The sequence below is a fragment of the Rhamphochromis sp. 'chilingali' genome (genome assembly GCF_963969265.1).
Source record: "Rhamphochromis sp. 'chilingali' genome assembly, chromosome: 13".
NCBI lineage: Eukaryota > Metazoa > Chordata > Actinopteri > Cichliformes > Cichlidae > Rhamphochromis > Rhamphochromis sp. 'chilingali'.
Genome location: NC_137940.1, coordinates 8,974,526 through 9,002,153, shown reverse-complemented (window position 1 = coordinate 9,002,153; position 27,628 = coordinate 8,974,526). Strand labels below are relative to the sequence as shown.

At 39.4% G+C, this 27,628-nt stretch overlaps 5 protein-coding genes across 5 annotated transcripts in view; 1 reads left to right on the top strand and 4 right to left on the bottom strand.

The window, feature by feature from the left end:
- spmap2l (sperm microtubule associated protein 2 like) overlaps nt 1-834 on the bottom strand; it is a 28,195-nt gene extending 27,361 nt beyond the window's left edge. The window contains exons 1-2 of the mRNA XM_080901525.1: nt 534-834; nt 412-442 (exon numbers count right to left, since the gene is read on the bottom strand). Coding sequence (XP_080757651.1) covers nt 412-442; nt 534-552 — 50 coding nt within the window. The 5' untranslated portion in view covers nt 553-834. The remainder of the gene's footprint in view (nt 1-411; nt 443-533) is intronic.
- A 176-nt stretch (nt 835-1,010) lies between these two features.
- Nucleotides 1,011-6,442, bottom strand: arl9 (ADP-ribosylation factor-like 9). The gene is made up of 4 exons (XM_080901523.1): nt 5,999-6,442; nt 4,322-4,499; nt 3,999-4,174; nt 1,011-2,919 (listed from the first exon to the last, which is right to left on the bottom strand). The coding sequence occupies exons 1-4, from the start codon at nt 6,284-6,286 to the stop codon at nt 2,743-2,745; spliced, it is 819 nt and encodes a 272-aa protein (XP_080757649.1). The 5' UTR covers nt 6,287-6,442; the 3' UTR covers nt 1,011-2,742.
- Nucleotides 6,443-7,910: 1,468 nt separating this feature from the next.
- Nucleotides 7,911-10,238, bottom strand: LOC308408253 (snRNA-activating protein complex subunit 1-like; the record flags this gene model as incomplete). Its single annotated transcript, XM_080900426.1, has 1 exon — nt 7,911-10,238. The coding sequence occupies exon 1, from the start codon at nt 9,006-9,008 to the stop codon at nt 7,911-7,913; it is 1,098 nt and encodes a 365-aa protein (XP_080756552.1). The 5' UTR covers nt 9,009-10,238.
- Nucleotides 10,239-10,374: 136 nt separating this feature from the next.
- Nucleotides 10,375-19,372, bottom strand: srp72 (signal recognition particle 72). The gene is made up of 19 exons (XM_080900424.1): nt 19,216-19,372; nt 18,641-18,761; nt 18,307-18,427; nt 16,589-16,732; nt 16,319-16,430; nt 16,189-16,220; nt 15,761-15,885; nt 15,561-15,618; nt 15,324-15,455; nt 15,110-15,238; nt 14,533-14,605; nt 14,203-14,267; nt 13,960-14,055; nt 13,686-13,789; nt 13,463-13,540; nt 12,937-13,074; nt 12,728-12,765; nt 12,257-12,416; nt 10,375-11,404 (listed from the first exon to the last, which is right to left on the bottom strand). Exons 1-19 carry the CDS (start codon nt 19,313-19,315, stop codon nt 11,224-11,226), a joined length of 2,007 nt encoding a protein of 668 aa, XP_080756550.1. The 5' UTR covers nt 19,316-19,372; the 3' UTR covers nt 10,375-11,223.
- Nucleotides 19,373-19,764: 392 nt separating this feature from the next.
- Nucleotides 19,765-25,992, top strand: LOC308409224 (leptin receptor overlapping transcript-like 1). The gene is made up of 4 exons (XM_080901814.1): nt 19,765-19,896; nt 20,538-20,613; nt 22,454-22,640; nt 24,468-25,992. The coding sequence occupies exons 1-4, from the start codon at nt 19,881-19,883 to the stop codon at nt 24,582-24,584; spliced, it is 396 nt and encodes a 131-aa protein (XP_080757940.1). The 5' UTR covers nt 19,765-19,880; the 3' UTR covers nt 24,585-25,992.
- The last annotated feature ends 1,636 nt before the right edge of the window (nt 25,993-27,628 follow it).

The following is a 27,628-nucleotide window of genomic DNA, read 5'->3' as shown; positions in this document are numbered from 1 at the left end:
AAGTATCGTCTCTGCAACCAATTTCCCTTCGCCAACCTATCGGGGGATATTTTTTCCCCCTCACAACCTACATTTTGTTACACCCGATATGGTGGAAAACTCTTGAGCAAGAAAATGCTGTTTCAGCTGTTTATTCCTGAGTTTATAGTTAAATGGCCTGTATTTGTATAGCGCTTTTACTAGTCCCCCCTAGGGACCCCAAAGCGCTTTACACACCCAGTCATCCACCCATTCACACACTGGTGGAGGCAAGCTACAGTTGTAGCCACAGCTGCCCTGGGGCAGACTGTTGGTAGGAATGTTGCAACGCACAATATCTCCTTATAGTGGTCAATATTTTACACAAACACACCAAATCTATTGAGAATGATTAACTTTCTGAGAAAGGCATAAAGATCAAAACCATTTCACCTCTGTGATGGACCAAATGTGGACTGAACAGCTGCAAGAATAAAAAACAAAAGCAAAAAATGAGTTAAGGCTACCCCCCAATATTTGATGACTATTTTGCATGTATAAAGTGATAAATTTACCTTGTTTTCCAGACACCATCTCCCCTTGCGGCTGCTGTGAGCTGGATGCGTCAGCTTGATGTCACATTACTCTCTCCATAGCCACAGCAGGAGTCCTTAGCAACCAGCTCCACACCTGAGGACGCCCTGAAACTGGAGTCTGTGTGGTTAACTCAACCATCCGGCCCACTCAAGACTTCAGAAGCTGAACGTTATAAGGAAAGTGGACACTTCTAGGTCAGTTGGGAGGCCTACTGTTGCTGTGGCATTCTGGAGAGCTCGATTCAAAATATAAATGTGCTCCAATGGTGTGAAGTGACTAAATGTCAAGCGCTATGTTTGTGATGAGGCTTTGTGCTCACATGAGCAACGACACAGAGCTGTGCTGTTGTAAACAAAACTATGTGAAAGGTCAGTGGTTCAAAACACTAAAGATTTAATGCAAAAGAATAATTCAGTGGAAACTGTTTATTTAAATGTGAAATAATGGCCAATAAGACATCATCAAACTGTTTACACATTACTGTAAAATGCATGTTTTGGTTTTGGAAAAATAGGAGTCACAAAAAACAAAAAGTAATGCGCCCTTTTAAATCACCAAAGTGTTACATATGAAGGTGTTTCGTTTTATTCAGTTCTTAAGATAAAAAACCAAACTCCTTTTTAAAGCATTAAGACGACACACAATGAATAAGATAACAATGAACGCGTTACATACGTGTGTTTTTAAAGCTGTAACACTCCTGAGCGATAATAAACTCAAAATAAAGCAGCAGTATTGCAGCAAAGAGCCATGTCTTTTAGTTTTTTTCCGTTATGCTTAAATGTTTCAAGATTTTGATATTAACGGCAGAACAGAGTCAAAGTTTGCACTTTAGCGGCCCCACATGGCAAAATGGTGTCACTTTCAGACATTTTAACAGTTGAACCTTTCATGAATTTTTTGTTGTTGTAATTTTGCCTTTTCCCATACACCACCACAGAGGATTTTAAATCAAACAGTCCAGATGTGTTTGAAGAACAGACTTTTATCTTAAATTTAAGGGCTTCAACAAAAAATGTCAACTGTTTAGGAATTACAGCCTTTTAATACACAGTCCAGTCTCAAAAGTAATTGGACAGTTGATGAACAATTCCCTGCTCGTTTTTCAATAGAAAGCAGATAAATGATTTGAAGTTGCTTCCAAGTGTTAAACTTGCATCTGATAGCCGTTCACTGGATTTCTCAATATGAGGTCCAAAGAAGTGTCAATTAAAGCGGAGAAGGTCTTCATTGATCTGAAAACCAAACTACACCTATCAGAGAGACAGCAAACACTTGAGGAGAGGCCAAATCAATAATGCGGTATCGGCCAGCTCAGCAAAACCTAAAGGCCTGGAAGACCGGGGAGGAAAAATCAGTGAGAATGATCCCAGAGTTCTTTCCATGGTTACGAAACAGCATTACTATCTAACCAGTCAAGACTGCTCTCAGGGAGGTGGGCAAATCACTGTTAGTGTACAATCCAGGAAAGCCCGATCATACTTTGTCAAAAATCATATAAATATATATACGTTTGAACAGATTAAACCAAGACTAACTAACAGAATAATGGGTAGAGAAATGTATGGAGAAGGAGGGGTGTGTATAAAAATGGCTGTAATTCCTCAACAGTTTATGCAGCACTTCTATTAAAACCCACGAATTAATACTGAAAGTCTGGACTTGATGTTCACTGTGGTGGTGTACAGTCCAAAAGCACAAAATTTTATGTTTTAATTTGAGATCTCAGTCAGTAAAAGTTAGTTTGGGCCACTTGTCTCAGCTGATATGACGAATTTAAGCAGCTTGAGATTTGTATGCAAGTATGAAATACGCTGACACATTTAAATCATTAAGATCGATTTGAAAACTACTGCAACTGCAGCTCCAAACAACATTAGAAGGAATTAAAAATTTAAAACACAGTAACAGTCTTGTAAATGTTAACATTTGTGGCTCCACACATCATCTGCTGGGACAAAAATAGAGATAATGGTTTTGTGTTCTCCCAGTTTGACACAAATCAATAAAAAAAATTTAACAGGCCAACAAACAGTGAGGGTTTTTTTTCCTCCTCACAAACGTGAAATACCAACAGAAATAAATACCAGAGGTTTAGCCTACAAACGTAGTGAAAACAGTAAAGTTAAAAAAAAAGTGCAAAGAGCTCACTGAATGTGATTAAGTGACAGGAGTTAACAGTGCGTTTCATAAACCGTCACAAACCAACTGGGAGATCAGGGCCTGAGCGTCCTGCACGCCAGAGCTCAGCTCCGTCTCGCCCTCCTTCACGTGGGTAGCGATGAGGAACAAGCGCCGGTCGCCGAGCTCGGACAGAGACAGAGCGTCGTGGAGGTCAGTGATGCCGCAGGAACCTGGAAGGTCCTGGAGAAAGAAAAAAACATTGAGCATTAAGTAAGATAAGGATGATATACTCCTATATTATATAAAAAAAAATATAAAGATGAACTTATTTGAAGGGCGTAATGTCTGAGAAATCTTTGCTGACATTTTATCCACCACCAAATTACTGCAGAATAAAATTTGCAGGGTTTGCTGCTTCAGTGATTTTAACCCAAAATATGAAAATGAGAAAAGGATGGAAGCCATCTTTCAGATTTTATTTTGTGACATCTAAATCGACATACGTGCTTTTCAGATGGACAGAAAATGCAAACAGATACAAATCAAAAGGAAATGCAAGTGATAGACTGCCACATCATTCAGTTTTAAAACACCTGTCTGTGAAGGTTCTCAGTCATCCAGGTCATCGTAGTGAAAGGAGCTTGCAAAGAAAAGCGTCTGGACTTCTTTAAGTTGCTTGAAGACGTTTCACCTCTCATCCGAGAAGCTTCTTCAGAGAAGGATCAAAGAAGAAGCTTCTCGGATGAGAGGTGAAATGTCTTCAAGCAACTTAAAGAAGCCCAGACGCTTTTCTTTGCAAGCGTCTGGGCAAGTTGCTCTCATGGCTAATCGGTGCATGGAGTCTGTTGACATCACATTTTCAGATCAACTTAGCTCGCTTTGAACCCTGGCCAAGGTGTTCTATCCTTTAGATCGCTATCCACAGCTCGTGCAGAGGGAAGGAGCACACATCTACCAGTAACATCACTGGTGCATGTTAAAATGTTTATGTGGCACAGACATGCCTTTTATTAAAAAGCTGAACATGTCGTACAGAGGAGCTTAGTGAGAGTGATCACAAGACTGTGATGAGGTGTGTTCATCGAAGCCTAATGCAGCCTTCTCCAAACTTCAGGCAGCTGCAGCTTAGCTTGATATCTGAAAATCTCTATTTTGTTGTTTCCTGCTGTTGACATGTTACAAGATAGGAGTTCAGGATAGAAAATAAATAAATAAATGCAATTCTTCACATTAAAAGCCAGTTCTATTTTGTGTTTACTTTAGTTGCATCAGTTGCAAGTCTGAAACAAATCAATTGAACTTGTTTCTTTCACGCCCACCTGTTTGTTGGCCAGCACCATTAAAGGTAGGCTTGGACGAGAGGCCAGCAGCTCGTGTAGGTGTTTCTTTGCCACTGGAAAGAGCTGCGGGTTGGACGAGTCGACTACAAATACCAGCAGCAGTGCTTTAGGGATATATTTCTGCCAATATGGCCGCAGATCCTCTTTACCTCCAACTGTCAAAAGAGAGAGACAACACACACTGTTCAAATACAACTCCCGTGTTTATTTCTGTTACATTTTATGCATTATACAGCAACACATATGTGATTTTCAACTGGATCATATGAGACAGAGCATACTAAAGATGGGCTCAGGCTTACTTTCCAGAAACTCGATATAGCAGTCATCTTTGTTGATGGAGACGGCGTTGAAGCCCTGTGTTGGCTGTATGTCCTGCTCCAGGCGGCCAGTGGACAAAGACTGCAGCAGGCTGGTCTTTCCGGATCCATCGAGACCCAGAACCAGAACCTGTGTTCCCTTTGACTCCACAGGCTGGGACTGGAACACAGACCACACTGGATCAGAGCCTGATATTCACACCAATATTAAAAAGGATTATTTCCTCTATGATGTCATTGGTTCAGGAAATGTAAATGTAAAAATTGAGTTTTATTTAAAAAAATTATTTAAGTCAAAAAAAGATGTTTAATTATTATCTTAAGAAGAAAATCAGATGTTAGCTGACAGAACTGATATTGCAGGTTAGTAATTAAAAATAAATCTCAGGCTAGAAGTACTGTAGACAGTTTCTCAATCTCAAAGAAACGCCAAAATGTATATAATTCTTTAGAAAAATATTATTTAGGAACAGCTAATATTGATAATATATACCAAACAACTGTCTTAATGTTTCAGATTTTGTTTAGTATTTAAAAATACTGTGAATAGGTCTAATATACGACATAGTGTAGAACTGTGCAGAAATAAGCAGTTTTTCCTGTTTCTCATGTTAAATCTTGGAAGGAAGGTCCTTTTTACTCTTTTATTCATAATCATGCCAAATAGTGTCTCTTAACTTGTTCCAGGCCGAGTTATCATAGTTTTGTATTTTCTTGATTAGTTTTTATATTTATTTCACTTTGACTTTTGTTTTTATTTCAGTTTAGTTTCAGTTAATTTCCAGAGTGTGATTGCTCATTTTAGTTTATTTTTATTGTCTGAAAAATTATTAGTTTTAGTTTAGTTTTTGTAAGTTTCAGGGCCAGAGTTTTAGTCTTTTAAAGTATTATTGTATTTGGGGTACATGCCAGATGCAGGATTTAGGAAATTGACTATAGATGTTACAATATAAACACAGAACTTTTTGAAAGCAGTTGATTCCAGTCTTAACCAAAATAACAAAACTTAGCACATTTAATTGGTCTTTTTTTAAAAAAAAAAATACTTAGTTTTTCAAATTTTTTTCTTATTATTTTTATATTCGTTAAATACAATTAGACAGATTTTTTTTAAGTTAACTATAATAAGCTTCCGTCCAGTAGGTCGAGCTCAGACATTATTTTAGTTTAGTTAGTAAAATGTAATATGCACTAATAATAATAATAACCTAAAAGAAAAAAAAATCTTTTTGGTTTACACATCCCATATTTTATTTTAGATATTTCAAAATGTCCATTTACTCAGTGAAATTTTTTTTTACTTTTGTATTTATTTAATTATTTTATTTAATAACTTCTCTTGGGATGTAAATAAAAAAAATGAATTAATATATAAAATGTGCAGATTAATCCAGCCGCTGCCTCACTAAACTGTCCCGAAAACCGCCTTTGAGTTGAATGGAACAGCCTACATTTCCCAGAACACCACGTGGGAACCCCAAAGAACGTGCCTATGCATTTGCCGCTGAAATATGTACAACTTTACGCAACATGTAAAATAAGTTATTTTACCGAAACGCTTCTTCGTCTCGTCTTAAGTGTAAAACCCGGGGGGCAGATGTAGTGTTTTAGGAGCAGCAGTCTGAACATTTCCACACAGGTGTGTCCGGTGAACGTTACCTGTGATGTGTTCCGAACTTCAGCAGCTGCTACAGGTTCAACCACGGCCGTTGTGGGCTCAGCACACTGTGTCTGCTGCTGCTGAGCTTTAATCACCGGAGTATCTTCCTCTCTTATTTCATCCTTCTCTCCTTCCCGCTGCTCTCTGTCACTTTCACCGACCTCTCCCAGGCGTGTTTCGGGCTTCTCCTCCCCGGAGGAGGACGCATAGTTCCAGATAAGATAAGCGACTCCTCCCGCCACAGCGACGGAGGCGCCGACGATACCAGCTCTGCTCAAACTCAACATGGTGCTCAACTGCCGGCTTTGCTGCTCTGTCTGGGCGCCGTTTACCCGTTTGCCTGCGACATGATTGGAGTTCTGGTGAAAATGTAAGTCCGTAAGCGCTTCCCCGCCCCTCTCCTCTGCTCAACAAGTGGATTAACAGACCGGAAGCTCCGGAGGAACTTCTCAAAACGATATTTCCGGATAAAGTGCGCGGAGGTGTTGATGCAGTTCTGAGACCGGCCGCCAGATGGCGCAAAATAATCTTGAAATGTTTTAATGCAACCATTTCTTTAACGCTGTTATTCGCACTCTGACCGCTAGGGTGTCCAACTACTGTATAATACACTTGCATTTAAAATATATAAATTACTAGTAGCCAATATAAAGTTTAAATTTTAAGAACAATTACTGCAGTAAAAAAAGAAGCGGTAACTGTTCTAATTATCCTGCTTAGTCAAAGTATAATTTTTTATTTAATTTGCGATATTTGATGGTTTTATGTATTTTTATTTTTACCCCATATTTTTTCATTGTTTTGTCATTATTCCATGTTATTTTATTGATCACTTATTTGAGCTAAGTGCTAATATTAGTTTAGCTGTAATTTTACCCAATGTCACACCTTCTTTATTTTTAATGTTGGAAAAAGTAAATATTTATTTTCAAGAATAAAAAAAATTGTGAAAATGTTGAAGGAGGGATAGCAAGCTGGGGATCAAATTGGCTACAAAAGGGTTGAATCCAGACCGCTAGGTGGCTTTAACCCAAGTGTCATTAATAAAATGAACTACTATTCCTGCAGTGGAGATACCTGAACTCATACACAAGAAAAAAAAAACTGAAATTAAAATGTTTAACATTTTAATTGCTTGAATAACAGCGCATACATAAAATCCTTCCCTTCTTATTTAACATCTAAGCATTTTGTGATTTAAAGACTGGGATCCATACATTTTAATTAAATATATATTTTAAAAAAACACTCTTAGTCCCCCCCCCCCCCCCCCCCTTTCTTTTGCAAATGGATAGGGCATTAGATGCATTCTCAGAATTTATTTTATATTGTTTTTGTTATACAAATCAAAGGAGAAAACTCCAGAGGTAATTCAGACTTTATATTAAATTAAACTCAAAAAGGTTACAATGTGGTCCTTAAAAATGTAAATAAATCTCGCTTAGTAACACAAAGACAGGCTAAATCAAATAAATAAGACGAAATTTATTTCATTTTACAATTCTTATAGCCTAATTTTAACTATGATAAAAGTTTCCTCCTCATTTATTTTTTTTCCCCATTGCAAAGGTGGTACCTATTATATTATTCTTTCTTTCTATTTCCACCCGTGGTATTAAAATACACTTCTGGGTGATTTCAGAGGCTTTAAAGCATGTAAGTGATTCATTAAGGATTACAAAAGGATTCAGACCTGCAACAGTTTAACATGAAATTAACACAAAACACAGTTAACTGGTTTCTAATGTTAGATTCGAAAATGTATAGAAAAATTATTTTAGATATATTGAAGCCTTTCAAATTATGATTTTTATAACAAAAACATTTATTTATAGTTTCTTAACTTATTCCAGTTGAACAGTGACAAACATAGTAGATTAAATTATTTTAATGATCTTCTCTCCTCCTCCTTCACATCCTGTAGGGCTCCGCCTGGTTGGTCCTCCTCACTGGCACCCCGTCCTCCAGCTCAGGAGCACTCAGCAGCCAGGGTGGCAGGTTGCTGTCCTGTTGTTTCACCCCGAGGTTCTTCCAGGTCCGGGCCCGGAGAGAAGGTGGTCTTTTTTTCTGTGGGACCCGCTGGACCTGCTCAGTCCCCAAACTGGACAAGTCCGCTGGCTCACCCTGCCGGTGCCTCCTGGACTTGGGCGCCTTCTGAACATTGCTGTAGCTCTTCTGCTTGATGGAGGACAGAAGCCTCGCTCTTTTGCTGCAGGACTCCTTCTCATCTTCTTCCTCCTCTTCTTCTTCTTCCTCCTCCTCTTCATCTCTTTCCTTCTTGTCTTTGAGTAGCTGTGAGGTGAACGTTTTGTTCTGCCAGGTGATGAACTCTGACATGCAGTCTCTCAGGCGTGAGGTGAAGTCTCTGTGGGTCATTGTGATCTGGGAACCCACATCCTTGGTGGTCTCCTTCAGCTTCTCGTACAGGCTCTGGAGGTTGGCTATCTCTTCCAGGGTGTCTGCACTGATGAGCTCACGCACCGCGGTTGTCCTGCTCAGAAACTCAGGGCACACATGGTCCTTCTTTGGCTTCTGCTGCTTCTGGAAGGTCAGAAAATGCGGCATGGCCGTGTAGTGGATGGCTTTGGATGCCACAAGCTTCTTGTAGATATAAACTACATCAAGATGGCCGGATTCTACAGATTCCTTGAGAAAGGCTTGCACGTGGGTCCAGTCCTTCAGAGCGAGCCGGATCATCACAGGTGGTTCGGCGAGCTGCGTGTGGTAGAAACCAAACATCAGGTACAAGCCCCCCACTCGGATCTGGTAGCTGTATGGAGGTAGGAAGTACTTTACAGCTGTGGCCAGAGTCACCCTGCAGAACCGCTTCAGTTCACCCGCATTGATGGTGCCAATGAAGAGATCAGAGAAGCCCATCTCCCTCCAGAGGGCTGAAAAATCCTCATACCTGACCGAGTCTATCTGCTGGAAGCGCCCCAGTAGCTCCTCCACATCTTCAGTCAGAGGGCCATAGAAGAAGTCTGAGTAAACACACGGCAAACGAGGCATCGTTTCATCCAAAACCCACAGAGATTCACTCAGGCTGGCTGCTCCACAAGTGAGCTGTGGTCAAAGCAGGTGTAGTGCGTTGATGGCAAATTACCAAGCAAGAGCGCCCAGTAGTGGCAGGATGTACCAAGTAAAAACCATTTAAACCAGGTGCATCAAACATACTGGGCCCTAACTTAGCCCAGGGGATGACTTTGCACAATGAGAGGCTGGGTTTTTCTTAATAACAGCTTATTTTGACAAACTTAACATTTCCTTTTTTATGACATTTTGTAAGAGTAAAGCAGTGCTATGGCAACCTCATGCCATACAGGTAGGTAGGCAGGAATAGGACCAGCATGGAGTTGTACTGGCAAAAAGACAGGAGGGTGAGCTGGACATGGCAGAACTGAAAATAAGACTGGGAGTAACCAGGGTGGACAAGATTAGACAGAAGCTTATCAGAGGGACTGCTCAGATTTAGTGGATTTGGACCAACGTTAGAGAGGCGAGGCAGAGTCCAGGCAAGAGCATCAGGAAGTGAACCAGCTGGTTGGTAAATTGACATTTGTTGCTGTTAATCACTTAGAAATGATGCACCAGTGACCTTTAGATTATGTGCTACTACAGCAAGTGAAATCCATGTTTATTCTGTTGTTTTTTTTCAAAAATGCTGGATTAAAATATTACAAGCACACCACGGTAATCTGATTTTCAGTATAATAGAAGTTCCTCCTATAATAACAAGCAAAAAAGGGATTTTTGGAGATTTTAAATAAATGGCTACACATGTAATTTTTCTCTGTGACCACATGATGGCTTCATATCTCACAGAGCAACAGAGATTATTAAGTATGAGAAAATTTAAGGTGCAGTTTAACTTCCTTTACTTAAATTATAAAAAATGACCTGCGTTAACCATAAAAAAAACCCCCAAATATTACATTAACAGGACATTTTAAAGCACTGCATAATTTAATTTCAGCTACATTTAGTCTTAAATGTCAAAGTTATGATCTTTTTCTTCATCATGATCTGGATCATTTGGCTCCATCTCACATTCATAGCTGTGGTCTTCCTCTTTTCCAGCACATCCACTATTCTCCATACACGTTCAGTGTATGCTCTAATGACCCCAGGAGGTATGTTGTCATGGAAAATTTGCCCCTGAAAAAAAAGCTTCTAAGGTGAAATTTTTTTTCTAATGTGTGAGAGTAAGAACTTTGGAGTGATGGATAAAATTTAAACAGCAACCCATCTTTAAGAAGACCAGCAGAGAATTTTCAGTAAACATCAACAAATACATCCAGTCTCTTCTATAAACATCTCCATTCATGCACAAAGCCTCAAAATGAGCCATACTAGGAAAAAAACTCACAGCAGGAGCATCGCTGTTCAGTTTTATTTAGACTTAACAAAATGAAAACCTGTTTGGCCAAAATAGTGTCTTTCTGAACACATGCATGTGACAGAATCAAAATCCTTTTGCTTGAATTCAGACAAATAAATTCAAAAATAAATATCTGTTACTTTACTGTAGCTAACTGAAAATACATTGAAATATTAAAGAAAGGTGAAACTATCAGGTGGAGCTGGACACGCTAATACTGAAACTCAACAGGTTTAAGCACCATTACCCTAAATTCTGAACTTTGAGTTACTCTGCAAAAGCAGTTTTATAACGCCCCTAATTCTAATGAAGGATACTCGCTGTTTTAAGAGTACTTAACAATGCTTAAAATGCAATAAAGACATGACTGAGCTCCTTAATGCATACATGATTTAAACACTTAATTCATTTTTGATTGATCAGAATTTGTTTTTGCTTAAAAATAAAGAAAAATGCTAAATACAGTGCAACTGTTAAGGTGTAGAAATATGCAGCCAAGAAGACAATTCAATGGACATTTAATGAGAATATGGATATCTGTGGTGTTATTGATTCAGTGAAAACAAACGCTGGTTTTGCAGAGCAACAAAAAGTCAATTTCAGTGGAACTGTCCTTTCAATCGTCAACTCTTTTTTTTCTCCTTTACTTTGTAAAAAAAAGTCAGATTCATGGTGTCGATGAGCAGCGGGGAGGATTTTGGTTTGATCAAATGACCTGAACAGAAAAAATAAAAGAAAAAAAAAATAAAACTGAATTTTAAAAAAACGAAGGAAAAAAAAAAAAGCTTCTAAATTCTCTGCTGCTCAGATGCCAACAGCCTTCTTCCTCACATTGCTTCCCACTGTCTACCAGCCTCCTTTGCCTCCTTTCTTCTTCTTTTGCGGTGCTTTCTTGCGAGTGGCGCCTGAGGACGACGGTTTCTGCTGTCGTGGGGGAACTACGCCGCTGGCGGGGGCTGTAGAAGAGCCGGACGCAGACCCTGGTCTCGGTGAGGTAGGGGGGCTGCTGGCAGTCTTACTGGCATCCCTGAAGAGAGAAAAGAGCCACAGTGCAGTTAGAAGGGCCGGAAAATTATAGCGCTGAGTTTGTTTATTCAGGATCTGAGTTTCCTTCTGTGACGTGGATGAGTGAAATAAACGTTTGATTAGCAACAAAGCTTTTGTTGGACAGTGTCTCCCACCACCTCCACTTTTCATGTATTTATAAATTCAGGTAGCAGCATGATGTTTGATAAGTTTATCATCCATGTTTGAATAACTGACTTTCAACAGTGACCTGCTCAGCCTGCCATTAGGGTCCAAGTCCAGCTGGTTAACGGCGACTGAACTTTCAAAATAAGAGCAATAAGTTGCATCTGCATCTTCAGACATCCTTGGGTGGTGCAACAACAGCACAAACTTTGTTAGGATTATTAATAAATAATTTTAGCTTCTGTAAAAGAGAAACTGGAGGGCATCAAAGAGTAACCTGCTCAGTTGCTAATAGGGAAACTCAAGCTCAAGGGCTGTAAGTAGCTGGTTAATAGCAATTGAAATTTCAAAGTAAAAGTGAGGGTATGTGCAGAAAAATCTGTTGTAGATGGAGTCGTTCTCTCCCCTGTTCTGTTTTGGAGCTGCGGTAGTTCAGATGAATGGTGGCAGATGGATTTCTCCTTTAGGAGAGACTGAGAATAATTTTGTTCTCAACAACAGATGAGCCCTTCCTCCCGCAAAGCAGCTGCGGCTCTGATCTGATTTCAGAGTTCATTGGCATGAAAACAAAAGAACAATCTCAGTTGCTTTTCCTCCATTAGTGCCGTTAATAACTGGGTTTACAATTACATGAAATTGCACCCAGGCGCCTCGGCAGGTTGTGCGTGTGACTGCGGAGTTTACTCACAGCTCTGCTGAAGCTCCTGCCGTCGCTCCCTGTGTGCCTTTTCCTATTTGATCCTTCTTCTTGCCCTTCTTCTTCCCTCTGTAGTAGGAGCGCTCCTTCATAGGAAGCCACCTCTCGGGGTCAGGGGTCACTTTGGGGTCATAGTTCTTGGGCAATTTTCCTAAAAGGAAGATGGTATGGTGTGAGTACTTTATGAGCAATAACTAGACAAAATATCTTCAACAGAGAAAACAAAAAAAAATCTGAATTATTCTCTTTTCCTAACAGTGGTTTTAATGTTTTGGCCGCTCAGTGTGCATTTGAATTTCCTACATTATTAATCAAACTCTTTTTCTCTAAGGAGAACAAAAAAGATACAATTAGATGTTTTTGCTCATTTAGAAGAAATAATTTCATGGCCTTTTGTATGTGTAAATAAAAACTTCCAGAACAGATTCAATCTAAATCTTAGCAAGTGATTGAAAGACATACCTTTCTTTTTCTTCTTCTTCTTTTTGATTTCACCATGGCTTTTAAAGAAAATAAAGGAGAAAAAAAACAAAGAAACTTGTCAATGTGTCCCTCGTTCTTTTGAATGTTTTGTTTACAACCCCCCCCAAAAACAAAAAACAAAAAAACACAAAAACACAAAAACAAAAAAATAACAGAAGTAGCCACAGAAGAGAGTAACAGACATTTACCCTTGTTCTTTGGGAGGGTTTTCTCCCACGACTTTAGCGGCTTTTTTCCTGACGTATGTGGCTCCGTGGGAATTCTCCAGCTCGTCAACGTCCACGTTGAAAGACATGGTGTCTGCAGACGGTAGGTGTTTGCTGAGCCTGTAGAAAAAAGCTAAGGATGCAACAACTGCTGACATCCAGATTACATCCTGGTCTTCCTGGGTTACATTTACTTCAATAAGGCATGGATCATTTGTAAAATTAATAAACTATTTTGTCAACATAATACCAAGCTTTGTTGAAAATGAGCTAAAGAAGGTCTTTTTATCTTTTTTGTTTTCTCTCTGACTTCCAAGCACAAAAACATTAGTTTCCCACAGAGAAAAATAACAAATCCTCAAATTGAAGGAGCTAAAATCAGAATATATTTGATATTTTTCACAAAACAAATGTTATTTGAGAATCCAAATATGTTCCAGTTAGTAAAAAAAACAAAACAAAACCGTTTAAGCGTCCATAAGTTGTATTTAATAATATGAAAGGATACGATTTGGCTTTATCCGTGTCCACTAGAGAATATGCAGAGATGAGTTGTGCCAATGTGTGGACGTCCTTGGTGTTTTGTCTGTTTTGAGAAAAGTGATTTTTATGAAAACTGTTTGATGACATTTGAGGTATATTTTATAAAGAAATAAAACCAGCATCTGTGAGATTTAAAAAGACTTGACACATGTTGAACCAGCCGAGTGTTTAGCAGGGATTTAACTCACTTCCACAGCTGCTCCAGATCACTAATGGCTTCTTTTTTCCGTCCATACTTCAGCTTGAAATTGGCAGCTTCTCTTACAAGAGCCAAATGTGTAGCAGATCCAGGCTGTGTAGGAGAAAAGACACAGTGGGAACACGTTCACACGTCTAAAATGAAAGCTAACTGAAATCAAAATGCACACTTAAAAAGTGTTTGACCTATACACAACAGAAATTAAAGTGTAAAACAGTGGTTCAGACTTGCACAACACGAACCACCATCCGTGACACACAAACCTGTTCAGACTGGTAATGCTCAATAGCTTGTTTGAAAACATCGATGGCGCTGTCGATGTCTTCTTCATGGGAGTACATTGTTACCAGAGCTGAAACCTGAAGAGACGATGACATGGTCAAAATAAATATATGAGAGAACAAAAAACGTAAAAGTCAACAATTTTGACATTAACGGGGCATTTTAATTAAGAAAAACAACAATTTAAGAAAAAAAAAAAGTCAAAGTAGCATCTTTAGTCTTACCATCCCTGGTTTGTGCTTGAACTCTTCAATGGACCTCAGGACATCACAGGCTTTTGTCACATGACCTGAAGACCAAACCATTCATTGGATTATAACACCTAATGAGGAGCATGTATCAAAATTAAACTGCTCAAAGTTTAAAGGTAAAAAACCTTTTGAAGTTGCACTCGTTTGTTTCTTTATTAATTATTGTTGTTTCAGTACTCAGGCGATAATAATCAATGTGCGTGTTTGTTTTAGGAAGCTAGAAATATGAAATACTATCACGTCCACAGAGAAAAAAAACAGTAAGACAGAGCGGGGTGTGTGTGTTCGAATGCAGATCACTACCTTGTACTAAATAGAGTTGTGCCATTGTCAGTTTGATGCCAGACGCACTCTCTGGATTTTGATCGGAGAATTGCTGCAAAATAAAAAAAAAGAAAAGAAAAAGATCAGTTAACAGAATTAATGAAACTATTAATTACTGAAGGACAAAATACGAACATTTTCATCCAAACCCAATAGTGTTGTAAGTGTTTTAGGGCATCTTTTTTTTGTATCCCTTTTTGTATTCCCGTCTTCACAGTTAAGCATCACTTTTAACTGTGAAGACATTTTTCAGTATTTTTAAAAACCACACAACCACAGTGAAAACATTTCGTAGATGAATTCTTTTAAAAAACAAACAACAAAAAAAAAAACTGAAAAAAGCAAATCTTTCAGTACTTTTTTCTGCTTCTATACTTTTTAACATTTTCATTGAAGGATTTTTAAAGTGCGATATTAATTATATATTCAATCAGCTTTCACCACTGTGATTTTTTAGGTTAACTGGTGCATCATTTGATCATTTTCTCATAATCAGACAAAAGGAGGAGAATGTGTATCGGTTCTCATAATAAGGAGCAGTGTGCATCATTAATACCTGGAGCAGCTCTATGGCCCTGCTGTGCTGCTTCTCTCTGCACAGCTGAGCCACCTGGATAAGGACCGGCCGTGGATGTCCTGGATTTTGAGCCTGAAGACTGGATGACAGCTTCCTGCACTGGTCAGCCTGTTAACGGGCAAAAGCACCATCGGTGTGAAAATAATTACCTATTATTAATTATTTTTCATTCCTCCTCCAATCACACCCGTACCTGATTAGTGTACATGGCCAGCAAGGCTTTGTTGAAGTCAATGGCCTGCAGCTGTTTCTTTGCCAGCTTGTACTCAACACCTTCAGCATTCGTCAGCTTCACCTTTTTCTTTGAGTCAAACACGTTTTGGTCCTGAGGAAAGAGACCGAGCCTTAGCACCAGCGTCGTGGCTGAAATTTTAGTTTTATGATCCCTGTTTAGCGTCTGAAAGTGGATTTCAGGGAGGTTCAAACCCACCTTGTTTATGGTGATGATATTGTTGGCAGTCACAGCAAGCAGCCCCACGTCAGATGGCCTGAAATTAAATCAAAGAATTAGAGCAAGCTGAAAATCTATTTAACAACTTAATGCCTGCCTCTAGATGCTTCTGAACTGTCTAAATGCATCCCCATCATCTTTTTTGAGACTAAATTTGATGCGATGATGCCACAACTCACTTGAGCTTGATGACCTGGTTGTAGAGCTGCAGAGCCTCATCTGTGCGACCCTGCAACTGCATGACGTACGCCATCTGAGAATGGATGACAGCCAGCTCCGACTGGATGTCCTCCTCAGTCATATCCTGAAAGGGACAAACAAGAAATGATGGTGATTAGCTGGAAAACGGTGAAAACTAAGTGTTACAAATACAAGATAATTATGAACAAGCTTAGCATATCAATATACATATATGGCCAAAATATGATTACAGCAAGGTTATTCCCATACAATTTTTATGTAAATAATGCATAAATGTAGAATATTTTAAGACTTAAAAGTATGTTAAGAGTGGACTAAATTTCACTAGACTTGTGACATACTTCTGGACCATCGTTTAGGTGAAATTACTAGAAGTGAAATTGAAATAGGTCTCAAAAACACTTACAGAATCATCTGCCAGCGAGACTCTGCAAAGCTCTGTCAGAAGAAATGATCAGTTTATGTCTGAGGTCATTACATCATTTTAAAAATACATCAAACACCAGCTTGATAGCAGAGACTGAATATAAACTGACCTTCTGCTTGCTGTAGTTTATTGAGGGCCTCTGTAAGCTTTCCTTGGCCAATCAGAGAACAGGTAGCATTGTAGCAGAGCTCATACGTTGACTCAGGCAGACCCAGATCTTCCTGCAAAAGGAAAACATAACATGTTCAAACATGAGTTTATTCTAGTTCTACTCAAACAGTCCGACTCCAGTTCTGTGCAACAAAGTGGAGGGAGTAAGTTTTTGATTTAAAAACTCAAATGAAAAGCTGACTGATGAACTGTGCCAATGAATGCTTACCATTGGAGCCTTCTCCCACTGACTCATTGCAGCCACCACAGCGGCGAGGTTGGTCTTCCTCTCCTCTTCGTACTCGTCCTGGGAGTTCCTGATCAGATCCGTGTAGACAGACTTGCACTCATCGTAGCGCTCCAGTCTGTACAACTGCACAAAGAAAAGAGCTGGTTCAGATTAGCAGACGTCGTCACTCTTCTCACAACAAGACGAAAATAATATCCTGTTAGAAATACACAGAAATTGCCAAGCTGACCATTTATTACAAATCTCTCATTCTCACTCACCAACCAACAAAACCCAAAACACTTGTGTTCTCAAAAGAATGTCTCACTGTAATAAATAATAATAGTAAATCATACAGACTGCATAAAGATTGTAACAAGCTGATATTCACAAATATTGGGGATAGTTTTAACAACACTGAAGTTACTTTAAGACAAACATAAATAGAGCAGTGGCGTTAAGAGGTGAAAATGCTTCGCTCTACAACCCTGATGTCTCCGTTTCAGAGAAAAATTGCTCAATTACACTTTTGCTATCTGCTTTTTTACAATGTTACTTAACAACATTTAAATGTTTTTACAATCATGTTTCAAATACAGAAGCCACATATTCAAACAGCAAGCTGTTTGCATTTATTGTATACCGTTTAGTTTGAATATGATTTGTTTGCAGTTCTGATGCTAGATGATCAGATTTTAAAATGCCACATATTAACAATCAGCAGCTTTAAAGGCCTCAACACTTTCTTTTCTTCTAACTTTGCTGCTCTTTTCAACAAGTAGATGACCAATGACTGACTTCTTTAGCACAAACAGTAAATATACACTAAACTGTATAAAAAAAAAAGTAAAATAAATAAATAAATAAATACAGTAATATAATCTACTTCTATCAACAGCTCCCTTTAGGGATCATCTGCTTCCATCTCACCATATTCCAGCATACTCTACTGTCAGATCAACCCTCTGCATGCCCTCCTTCACTACCATCCATGAAACTTCTCTGTGGTCTTTCTCTTTTCCTCCTGCCTGGCAGCTTCTTGTTCATCATCCTTTCTCCAATATATCCACTATCCCTGCTCTGCACATGTCCACACCATCTCAGCCTTGCCTCTCTAACTCCTATCTTGGTCACTCCCAATGAAAATTTTAACATCTTCGGCTCGCTCTCCGTTCTTTTGGTCAGTGTCGCCAACATCTTCAAACCATACATCATAGAAGTCCCCACCATCTTGTGAACCTTCCCCTTCCCTCTTGCTGCTATCTTTCTGTCACAAATCACTGCAAACACTAACTCCACCCTGCCTACACTCTCTTATAAAGCTCTCTGGTGTACTGTGTGTTGCTTTGGATGACTGACAAATATTTAAACTACTCAAGATACACCTCTGCTCCTTGCGTCTTCACTGTTACATCATATATTCCGTTTTGCTTCTCTGTCTTGCTGTATTTCTGTCTTACTACAAATCAGTCTTATTTGTGAACATCAGTCCACTGAGGCTCCTGCCTGACCTCATCTGTCGACCTGCAAGTCTCTATTGCCACCTCCTTACTGTCCTCATACATGTACTACACTACCCTCACATATTTCTCTGCCGCTCTTAAAGCAAAATTCTATAGTGCCTTAAGGTCTTAACCTAGCTTCATCAACTCTTTCCTACAGCTTCCATCAACTGCATGACTACAAACAGTAATAATATAATATAATATAAGCCTCACCACTTGACCGTAAAGCTCCTTCAGCTTGTCTGTCTGCTCAGGAGCACTCTCGATGGTCTTCAGGGAGCTCTCCACTCTGTTCAGCCGGTACTCGCAGTATGCCTTCTCAAACACCACCTCACTGAGTGGAAAAAAGACCCCCATCCACCCCCGAAAAAGGGTTTAAATGTGGAACACACCATAAAGAACAAACCTTACAAGACTTTTGTACGTTTTTCTTAGAGCATGGCAGAATTGCTGTGAAACTATACACCGTTAGACACTTAAATGTCAACAGTGAACTACAGGAGTAATTTATACGTCAAGCACAGGTGAGTGACAGCGTGCCGCTTACCTGCCGAGCACCTTTGAGTGGGTGTTCATCACATTTAGCGCCTCTTTGAAGCTCCCATTCTGGATATGGCAAACCACTTTACAGTGCAGTGCCGTCACATCGTCTCTGTTTTCGTGTAAAACTGCGACAGGACAGAAAGAAAACAGCAGTGAACATCACTCGCTACGAACAAAAAAAAGATTTTGCCCTGACGCTGATGTGATTGTGCAAGGACAGAGGAGTGTAAAGCAGCCGCTTAACGTTTCCAGGACAGCCGCCTGGCTAATCATGGGTTAGCTGTCGTGGTTGGCTAGGGACACGTCAGTCATGAGACAGTGGATTTAGGGGGCTAAATATTATTTAACGATGGCTCAAAGTCACACAACAAATAGCTAATTCAGCAGGTATATATATATGTTTATTACACATCGTTAATCAGAGCTTAATACACGAAGCTCCACGGGTGTATTTAACACCCTGACTGCCGTTAGCTCAGACACATGCTAACAGCTGGTACTGCTCTGCGGGAGCAGAGGGGAAAATCCGCCGCGTGTCCGCTCTCTGGTTCCGTTTTCAGAGTCAGCCTGTATACCTACTTTTAGTAAGAGCTTTGAGGGCTCTGGTGTAGTCTCCATTCTGTCCGCAGCGGTTGACTTCGGTCCAAAGAGAAGCCACAGATACTCCTCCACTCGCCATCTCCGCTGAGTGGACGCTCTCGGTGCCGGAAACAGAATGTGTTTACATCCGGGACAGCAACAAATACGTTTATTAATTTTTAAATAATTTCTGTGCGGAATAAATGAAACGTAGTCATAAATTGGGACGCTCTTCCAATGTTAATAAAAGCCTACTATTTGGGGGGCATGTAGTTTTTAATTTCAAAATGACGCATGCAACTGACGCATTCACGGCTAACCCTACTACACGTTAAATTGAAGTGCAAACATAGTACTTTATATTAAACTACATTTATTAGCCTACACATTAAGGAAATTATATTTATGAATACTTTTGGAGGAGTTTATAGAATTCTAAAACGAACAGTTCTGCGGTGTCAGTGCTTTTAATTTGGGTGCTTTTAGGATCGTAGTGGTAATTATCGGAATTCCTACATTTGTGTCAGCATATGAAAGCAGCACGGTGGGCAGGGTAGGAGCTACGGGGAGACTCGGTTGGCTTCGGTCGGACTCGGCTACCGAGCAAAGGAGGGGGGACTGTTGTCATTCGTCCGGGCTGTGTGGCGAGCTTTTGTCCAGCAGAGATGGCCGGGATTAAAGGTAAGCAGCAGGGGATTTTCATTCCCTTCAGAAAGCTTCTGAACTCAGCCTCTGTTTATATAATTTCAACAAAATGTGCACAAGGCACGTTTGCGCGTTTGTCACGCTCAGATAAGTAACGATAGAAGGAGTTAGCGCAGGGCCAGTACTGACAGACGTTAGCATTAGCTCGGTGATGAACCTGCACTGTTTCGGTAGAGGCAACCGCAACATAACAAAAATAACCAAACCAACTTCTGCGTTTCGTAATGAAAACAATGTAGCAGTGCAGCGTGCTGCATTCTTGCGCCACAGTTAACGCCATTCTTGTTTAATACTACAACAACGCAGAAATAACCGTAACGCTAATGCTAGCTGCGCCTTAACTTCCCACAGCCGCTGACTGATTCCAGGCAGCCGCTGGGATTTTAATAGAATTTAACCAGTGGCCGCACGGACTATGGCTGTCTGGGTTTAACGTGGACCCATGTTAGCAGGGTTTATGCTGCTAACGTAGCTGTCACACACGTGAAATCAGCTGATTCATCACATGGTAGCCCCAAATCTCCAGGGGCCCTGCAGCCACCATGAGATTAGTGATTTCCTGTGGATAATACCCTGTGCTAACACTGGGGTCCCCCTATCCTCTGCTTCTCTTGCAGCTCTCATCAGCCTTTCCTTTGGAGGGGCCATCGGCCTCATGTTCCTCATGCTTGGATGTGCCCTCCCTGTGTATGAGTAAGTATAACCATCACAGACCATGTGAGCCTAGTACTTCCTGGCACCTTTGATGATCCCGTCACAGCTTCACAGCTTTAACTATAGCTGCATTCATGACCAGATTAGCGTTCTTAGAACATCTAGAGCATAAGGACACCATATAAAACCAGGGAAGTGTGACAGAACCTGACCACTTTTAGTGGAGGAAAGCAGGATTGCATTAAATTAAGCAATTATCAGAGTTACAGGCTCTTGAAGTACATAAATGTGGGCTGGAATTTGGTACTTTTAAATTTACTTTATTTTCTCATGCCTTTTTGAACAATCATAACTTTAGGTTAAATGTGACTCACATCATCTTCACGTGTCACCCCCCTCCTAAAAAAAAGAATAACAAAAAAATAGAGGTAAATTCAACATACCCAGGATATCTTTACCTTTTGTGGCTTAATTCATCCTAACATTGCCAATCAGATGTAGTGGTCATATGAAGCTGTTTGATGATTAAATAATCCTGGTTTTTCAGGTCTATGAATGTACACTGGCAACAAACAGAGAAAATGATCCTAGTGGAGAAGAGTGAAGAGGTTAAACATATGATGTATGTGATAGGAAAAGTGCTGTGTTAATGTGTTCATGTGGCTTTTAGTGTAAGTGCAGTTAGTGGTTTGTTAGACTGGAGAAACTCTACACATGCTGTCTGTGTAAAGATAAGAAGGTAAACTGGAAAAAAAACATGTTGCACAATTGTTTCGGGATGGGAAGATGTTGTAATAAAACTGTATCATTTTCATTAAATTGATGTGCTGCTTAGATGTTTCCCGATGGTGTTCAGGACAGTTTTAGTCTTATTCTTGAAGCTGGAATCTTGATGGTATTAAATGTTCGAAAGGTGCGATTTAAACCAGTAAGTAGGCTGATTTACTGATGCTTTTATAAAAGTAAGGCTGTTCAGTTTTGAAATCACATTTAGTTTGGCCATTAATGAGAAATGGTTATTTGTTAGAATTACTCACACTCTGGAAAAACAGTGGCTTTATTTAAAAGTACAAGCTTACTTTTTGCCATCAACGTTAATTATAATTCACCTTAATAAGATAAATAATTAATTAAATATATGTGAACTGAACTAAACCTGTAGAAAAAAAATAAATAAGCATCTATCTCAGCTATATTGTTATAATAATCTGTGTATTATAATTTTAAGTGATGTGTAATTGCACAGCCATAGTACAAAGCCTGTTTTAGAATTATAGCACTTTATATACACTTTTAGGTTAATAGAAGTTCTTGCAGTTTGCAGGATAATTATACTCTTTACTTACAAGACAACCTGATCAGTTTTGTGTGTGTGCACACCATCACACCTCTTGGTTATTATTCTAATGAGTGCAGACAGTTTCTCGTTTGCTGTATGTGGGATGAGCAACAGCAACATATTTGGCCTTTTTTCATCTAATTTGCATTTCAGCCATTGTATTTACAGTAAATAACAGCTTCACTTCAGCATAATGCGTATTTATCAGCCTATAAGTGACAAGAAAATGCATAATTCCTTGGATATATATATATAGCACAATGTTTTCCACACAGTTTTATTTTTACAGTTTTATTTTTTTTTGTTCGTTTTTCATCAGTGAAATATCTCCTGCATCAGGCCTGCATCTGATCTGTATTCAAATCTAGAGGTTACAGAAACGTAGCTCCTGCCTTATGAAAGAAACCCCTTAAGTTGGCGTGTGGAGTGCTCAGCAGCGATTCCTTCTTTATCCTTCGATTCACTTCACTGCATCCTTTGTCATCATAGCATGTGGGTGTTTATGCCCCCTGTTTCTCTCGCTTTTTCGCCTCTCTGCAGCAAATACTGGCCTTTGTTCCTGCTCTTTTTCTACATCCTCTCTCCCATCCCTTACTGCATCTCGCGGAGAGTGGTCGATGACACAGACTCGGCCAGTAACGCCTGCAAAGAGCTGGCCATCTTCCTCACGACGGGCATCGTCATCTCAGCTTTTGGCCTGCCAATCGTCTTTGCAAGAGCTGAAGTAGTAAGTAACTGAAACCTGTTAATTCAGTGTATACTGCATGGTTATTTAAGCAGTGGTTCCCAAACCAAGGGTCTGGATCCTCTGCGTTGGGCTTACTTTAAATCAGGGGTGCCCAATCCCGGTCCTCGAGAGCTACCGTCCTGCAGCTTTTAGATGCATCCTTGTTCCCACACACCCGAATCAAATGAATGGCTTGTTATCAGGCCTTTGCCAAACATGATGGCATGCTGAAGAGGTAATCAAACCATTTGATTCAGCTGTGTTGGAGTAGGGATGCATCTAAAAGCTGCAGGATAGTAGCTCTCGAGGACTGGGATTGGGCAGCCCTGCTTTAAATGTTCTGACTTTTGTCTATATAAAGTACACACAACTATATAAGGGCTTAGTTTTAAGATAAGCTAAAAGCAACAGCAACCAAAACATGAAAAAAAAAGTGCCTTGCTCAATAAAATAAATACAATGACATAAAACAAGATGGCTAAAAAAAGCTATACAAAAGTATCACAGAAGTATGGAAAAATGGCGAAAGCAGAAGAGCTCAGTTAATCAAAAATCTAAGTGTAAAACAATAAAGAGCTAAACTCTGACAGATAACTGCAAGTATAGTGTTGTGAGGTCATAGACTTCCTGTATCTTTCAGTATTTACGCCCAATGAAAGTGACAGTTTCATTGTGTGGTCAGCCAGCAGGGCCAATTATAAACAGATTATATTCACCACCAGCAAGTGATAAATGACTGCAAAGGTGCTGTAAACAGCATCCAGTGTTTCAAATGATTATCAGTTGTGCAGATAAATGCAGAGGTTCTGCATTTCTCTATGAGCGACATGCATGCAAGCACATCATTTCTTAGGACATTTTAGGTAGTGCTGGAGCTCAGTCATTAGTTTGAGGAAGTCTGATTTGACTTTCTGGTCCTTAGCAGTCTCTGTAGTTTCTCCAGCCATCCAAAAAAAAGATAGTAGACTATATTATATGCAGTTTGCTTTAAAGCATTCATGACACAGCTTGTTGCAAAGAAAGAAAAAAAGAATATAACCAATTTTGGGTTATTTTGGTTTTAAACTGGCTGAAAGCAGCCAGCAAAGGGGCCTAAATAACATAATCAGTTGAATTAATTAAAAGAACAGTAACGTATGCTATGAAATGATCAGGGTGCACAACAGCATATATAGTCTTTAATCTGATTTTTAAATATGATTTCTTAGTTAATGTTAAGGGGCGATCGTGGCTCTAAGAGTTGGCAGTTCGTCTTGTAACTGGAAGGTTGCTGGTTCGAGCCCCGACGTTGTGTCCTTGGGCAAGACACTTCACCTACCGCCTACTGGTGATGGCCAGAGGGGCCGATGGCGCGATATGGCAGCCTCACTTCTGTCAGTCTGCCCCAGGGAAGCTGTGGCTACAACCATAGCTTGCCTCCACCAGTGTGTGAATGTGAGAGTGAATGAATAGTGGAACTATATAGCGCTTTGAGGGCCCTGAAAGCGCTATATAAATGCAATCCATTATTATTATTATTATTATTATTATTATTACTGCACCAACTGATAGGACAATTTAGCAACTGCTAAATACTGCTTGTCAACGAGTCACCGCCTTGTTTCGTAAAAGGTGGAAAAAAGTGCAACAAGGGTGTGTGAACGATTGTCTAACTTTAACTGTCAGTTCCTTTTTGTCCAACTCTGAAAAAGTACTTTGCATGTTAATGATTTAGAGCTGAATTCTACAAAAAGCAGGTCTTTAAATCAGCAAAATAAAATGTCTCAGTTACCCAAATAAGCTCTGTAGCATTCAGCATTCACCTGAATTTCCTTTATCACTTTACAGATTGCCTGGGGAGCATGTGCGCTTGTGCTAACAGGTAACGTAGTCATCTTTGGGACGATCCTGGGCTTCTTCCTGGTCTTTGGATCCAACGATGACTTCAGTTGGCAGCAGTGGTAAAACGGCAGCTGGAGGGGACCTTAGTCTGAACTGTTTTTATTAGCGTTACAATTATTATTATTATTATTATTATTATTATTATTATTATTATTATTATTACTACTACTGTTATGGTATTACCGTTCTTGGTTCTTGTTGTTATTTATATGATGACCGCCCATCCATAGACTCACATCAAACCAGTGCAATACTTTTTTTTTTTTTTTTTTTTTACCACTCACATCATGCTGAACTGACACAAGTGAGATGGAAAATGCTGACTTTCAGTTGGATTTTTTCCCATTTTTAAGTTTCACTCTTTCTGACTTTGTGCTGTGAGTCTTTGTTTTCCATCTTTTTGTATGTGTCCACTTTTATTTAAAGGATTACAAGCTGGTGAACAACTTTTACAGTGTAGTATCTTTGAAGATGTGTTAAAAAGATTTCAAAATGAATGACCAAAAGGATACGGTCAGTAATGTCTGGCCTTCTTTTTGCAATTAAAAACACTGGAAGGAGCTTCTTCTTTGTGAAATTAATGTAAGTCAGCTGGAAATTGAGGAAAAATCTGCACAATATGAGCCAAAATTTCATCAGACACGTCTCTGTTTCATACAGGTCTTACTGGATTTGAGTGTCAACAGTTCAGCTGATATAATGCAGGCTTTTCTCAGCTTTCAGTCAGTAAAATGTGAACAACACTAAGCTTGAGTGTTCTTGTGAAAGCAGCAGGCTGTTATTGCCACCAACAGTACCTAACATGTGAACTCCATTATGTGTAAATGTGATATAAATTTTTCTCATGACACAAAGTGAGGAGGTGGTGTTCAGGAGCAGTGTGCAAGAATTCATTTTAAACTCCCTCTCTATCACACCAGAGATCAAATTAAACTGACTTAGTGATTTCCCAGGTGCAAACATGGCGGGCTGCTTATTCACCAGGTTTTTCTGCATCCAATTGGCTCGTATTCCAGTTTGTGTGAGTTAGCGTTTTTCTGTTAGGTCAAGAAAGCATGCAAAGCCAGTAGCAGCCGCCAGCTAGCATTGGATTAGCTCAAGGACAGCAGCCTTGTTGGAAACTCGGCCAAGCTACCCTAAGAGCCAGGCTACTTATAACTGAGGCCCAGTCAGTCATTTAACAGCCTTTAAGCTTTTGAACGCGACTCCCTCAAAGTGAAAGAATCCAGTGACTTTGCTCTGCATTCCAGCTCTGGCACATACTGTATTTCCTCACACCAGCAAAACAAAAAAAGAACAAAAAAACACACCGTATGATTAAAGTTTGAAAGTACTGGGTCGTGTAAAAAAAGTCTGCATGCTGGTTTATGTAATCTGCTGCAGCTTCTTGATAATCAGGGCCTGCAGTCAGTCAGGTGCAGCGCCTCAGACTGCTGTTACATTTAAACTGCATTAGTAGTGACTAAACAAAGAGTAAAGCAAATGCTATCCTGTAAAGAACTGCAATGACTAATGGAGCTTCAGGTGTGTTTTGTTGCTTTCTTTGGGTTTTTTCTTTTTGGTTTTTTTGTAGATGGCACTGTTTGAAAATCTCTGAGTTTCTCCAGCCATTACAAGAATCCAATGTTTTGTTTCCATGCAAATTTCCAGTGGACATCTTCACACATTTTGGCCGTCAATCAGTTTAATTTCCATATTTAAATCGTATTTTTAGGGTTTTAGAAGCACACATCCAGCAAGTAAAACAGAAACAGTCCTACAGGAATTGTTTAGCATTTTGGTGAACTCGCTCACATGTCTTGCATATGAAGCTAGACGTGATTGATTGCTTATCATAAGAACTTTCACAGGAGGACATCTGGGCTCTGAAAGAAAACCAAGCCTGTCAACAAGTCCAAAGTTCAACATTAATCAGAATTTACTGAATTTGTTTTAATCCATACAACTAAAGTTTAAAGCTATTTGTGATTTTAGAGTTAGTTTTTGAGCTCTAACTACTCTTTGTTAAGAAATATTGGTAATTTTGTATTTTAGTTTAATTTCCCTTTACTTACAATTTAAAAAGTAAACTTTAGGTATTTTAGCAGAGCTGTATTATAGCTGTGTACCCCTTTGTTCCAGTCTTTAATGGTCAATTAATTAGATCTGTATTTGAGCTTTGTCAAATCAGACTTCGAGTATGACTCTTACAGTATTTCCTGCATTAGTCAAAGACCATCCAAGAAAATCATTAGGAACCATTTGAGTGACCCTCTGGCTGAAATATATGGGCTGACTGACCTTTGCTGGGTTAATTTGAACTTGTGATCACAGAGCTCATATTTCCGGCCTTCGTTCAGCCCTACGAAAGATACAAATATTTTTAAAAGCAACACATTGACGGCAGATTTTTGTTTTATGTTAAAAACATGCTTTAAAATGTACTACTGACATGATTTGTGCATATCACGATGTAATCCCATGAACGAATCCTCTGGTGGTAGTCTGTGAGCCTGTCTGTGGTTCAGACAAGCAGGGTAACTCTGCGTGGTGTTTCTGGGACGTGCGCATCTGTATGACACGTTTAGCTAAACGTGTTCTAAATGTTCTCAGATTTTCTGTTTTGTAGTCTGCCGTTAATTCTGAACTGTCAGTCTGGCGTGAAGATGTGGGATTATTCTTAGGTTTCTCTCACAGATCTTTGAAGGATGTTGTATTTATTTATTTGACTGAATGCTTTGTGTCAAGGTTCAACGCCATTTTCTATCTCAATTGTTATGTTGAAGATGAGGAAGTCAGCATGGTGGTTTCTTTTTTTTTAATAAACGCCATTTTTGAAAGTCTTCTTCATTTGAATGACTACAGATGCACTTAGCACAACTGTATCAGGTGGAGAGATGCTGATTTGTCTTCAGAGGGAATAACTGAGTGAGTTAGTGATGCTGTTAAGAGACGCTCATGAGTGTGAGGGGAAAAAAAACAGCGAAAACGTCTCATAAACCCTCTGTAGGTTGCAAGAATAGTATTCTGATATGCTTAACATTTCCATAGTTATTTTTTAAAGACACAGAAACACGGACTCCGATGTCTTCCAGTGTCTTATTTTTGTCTAACCTACTGCACAAAAT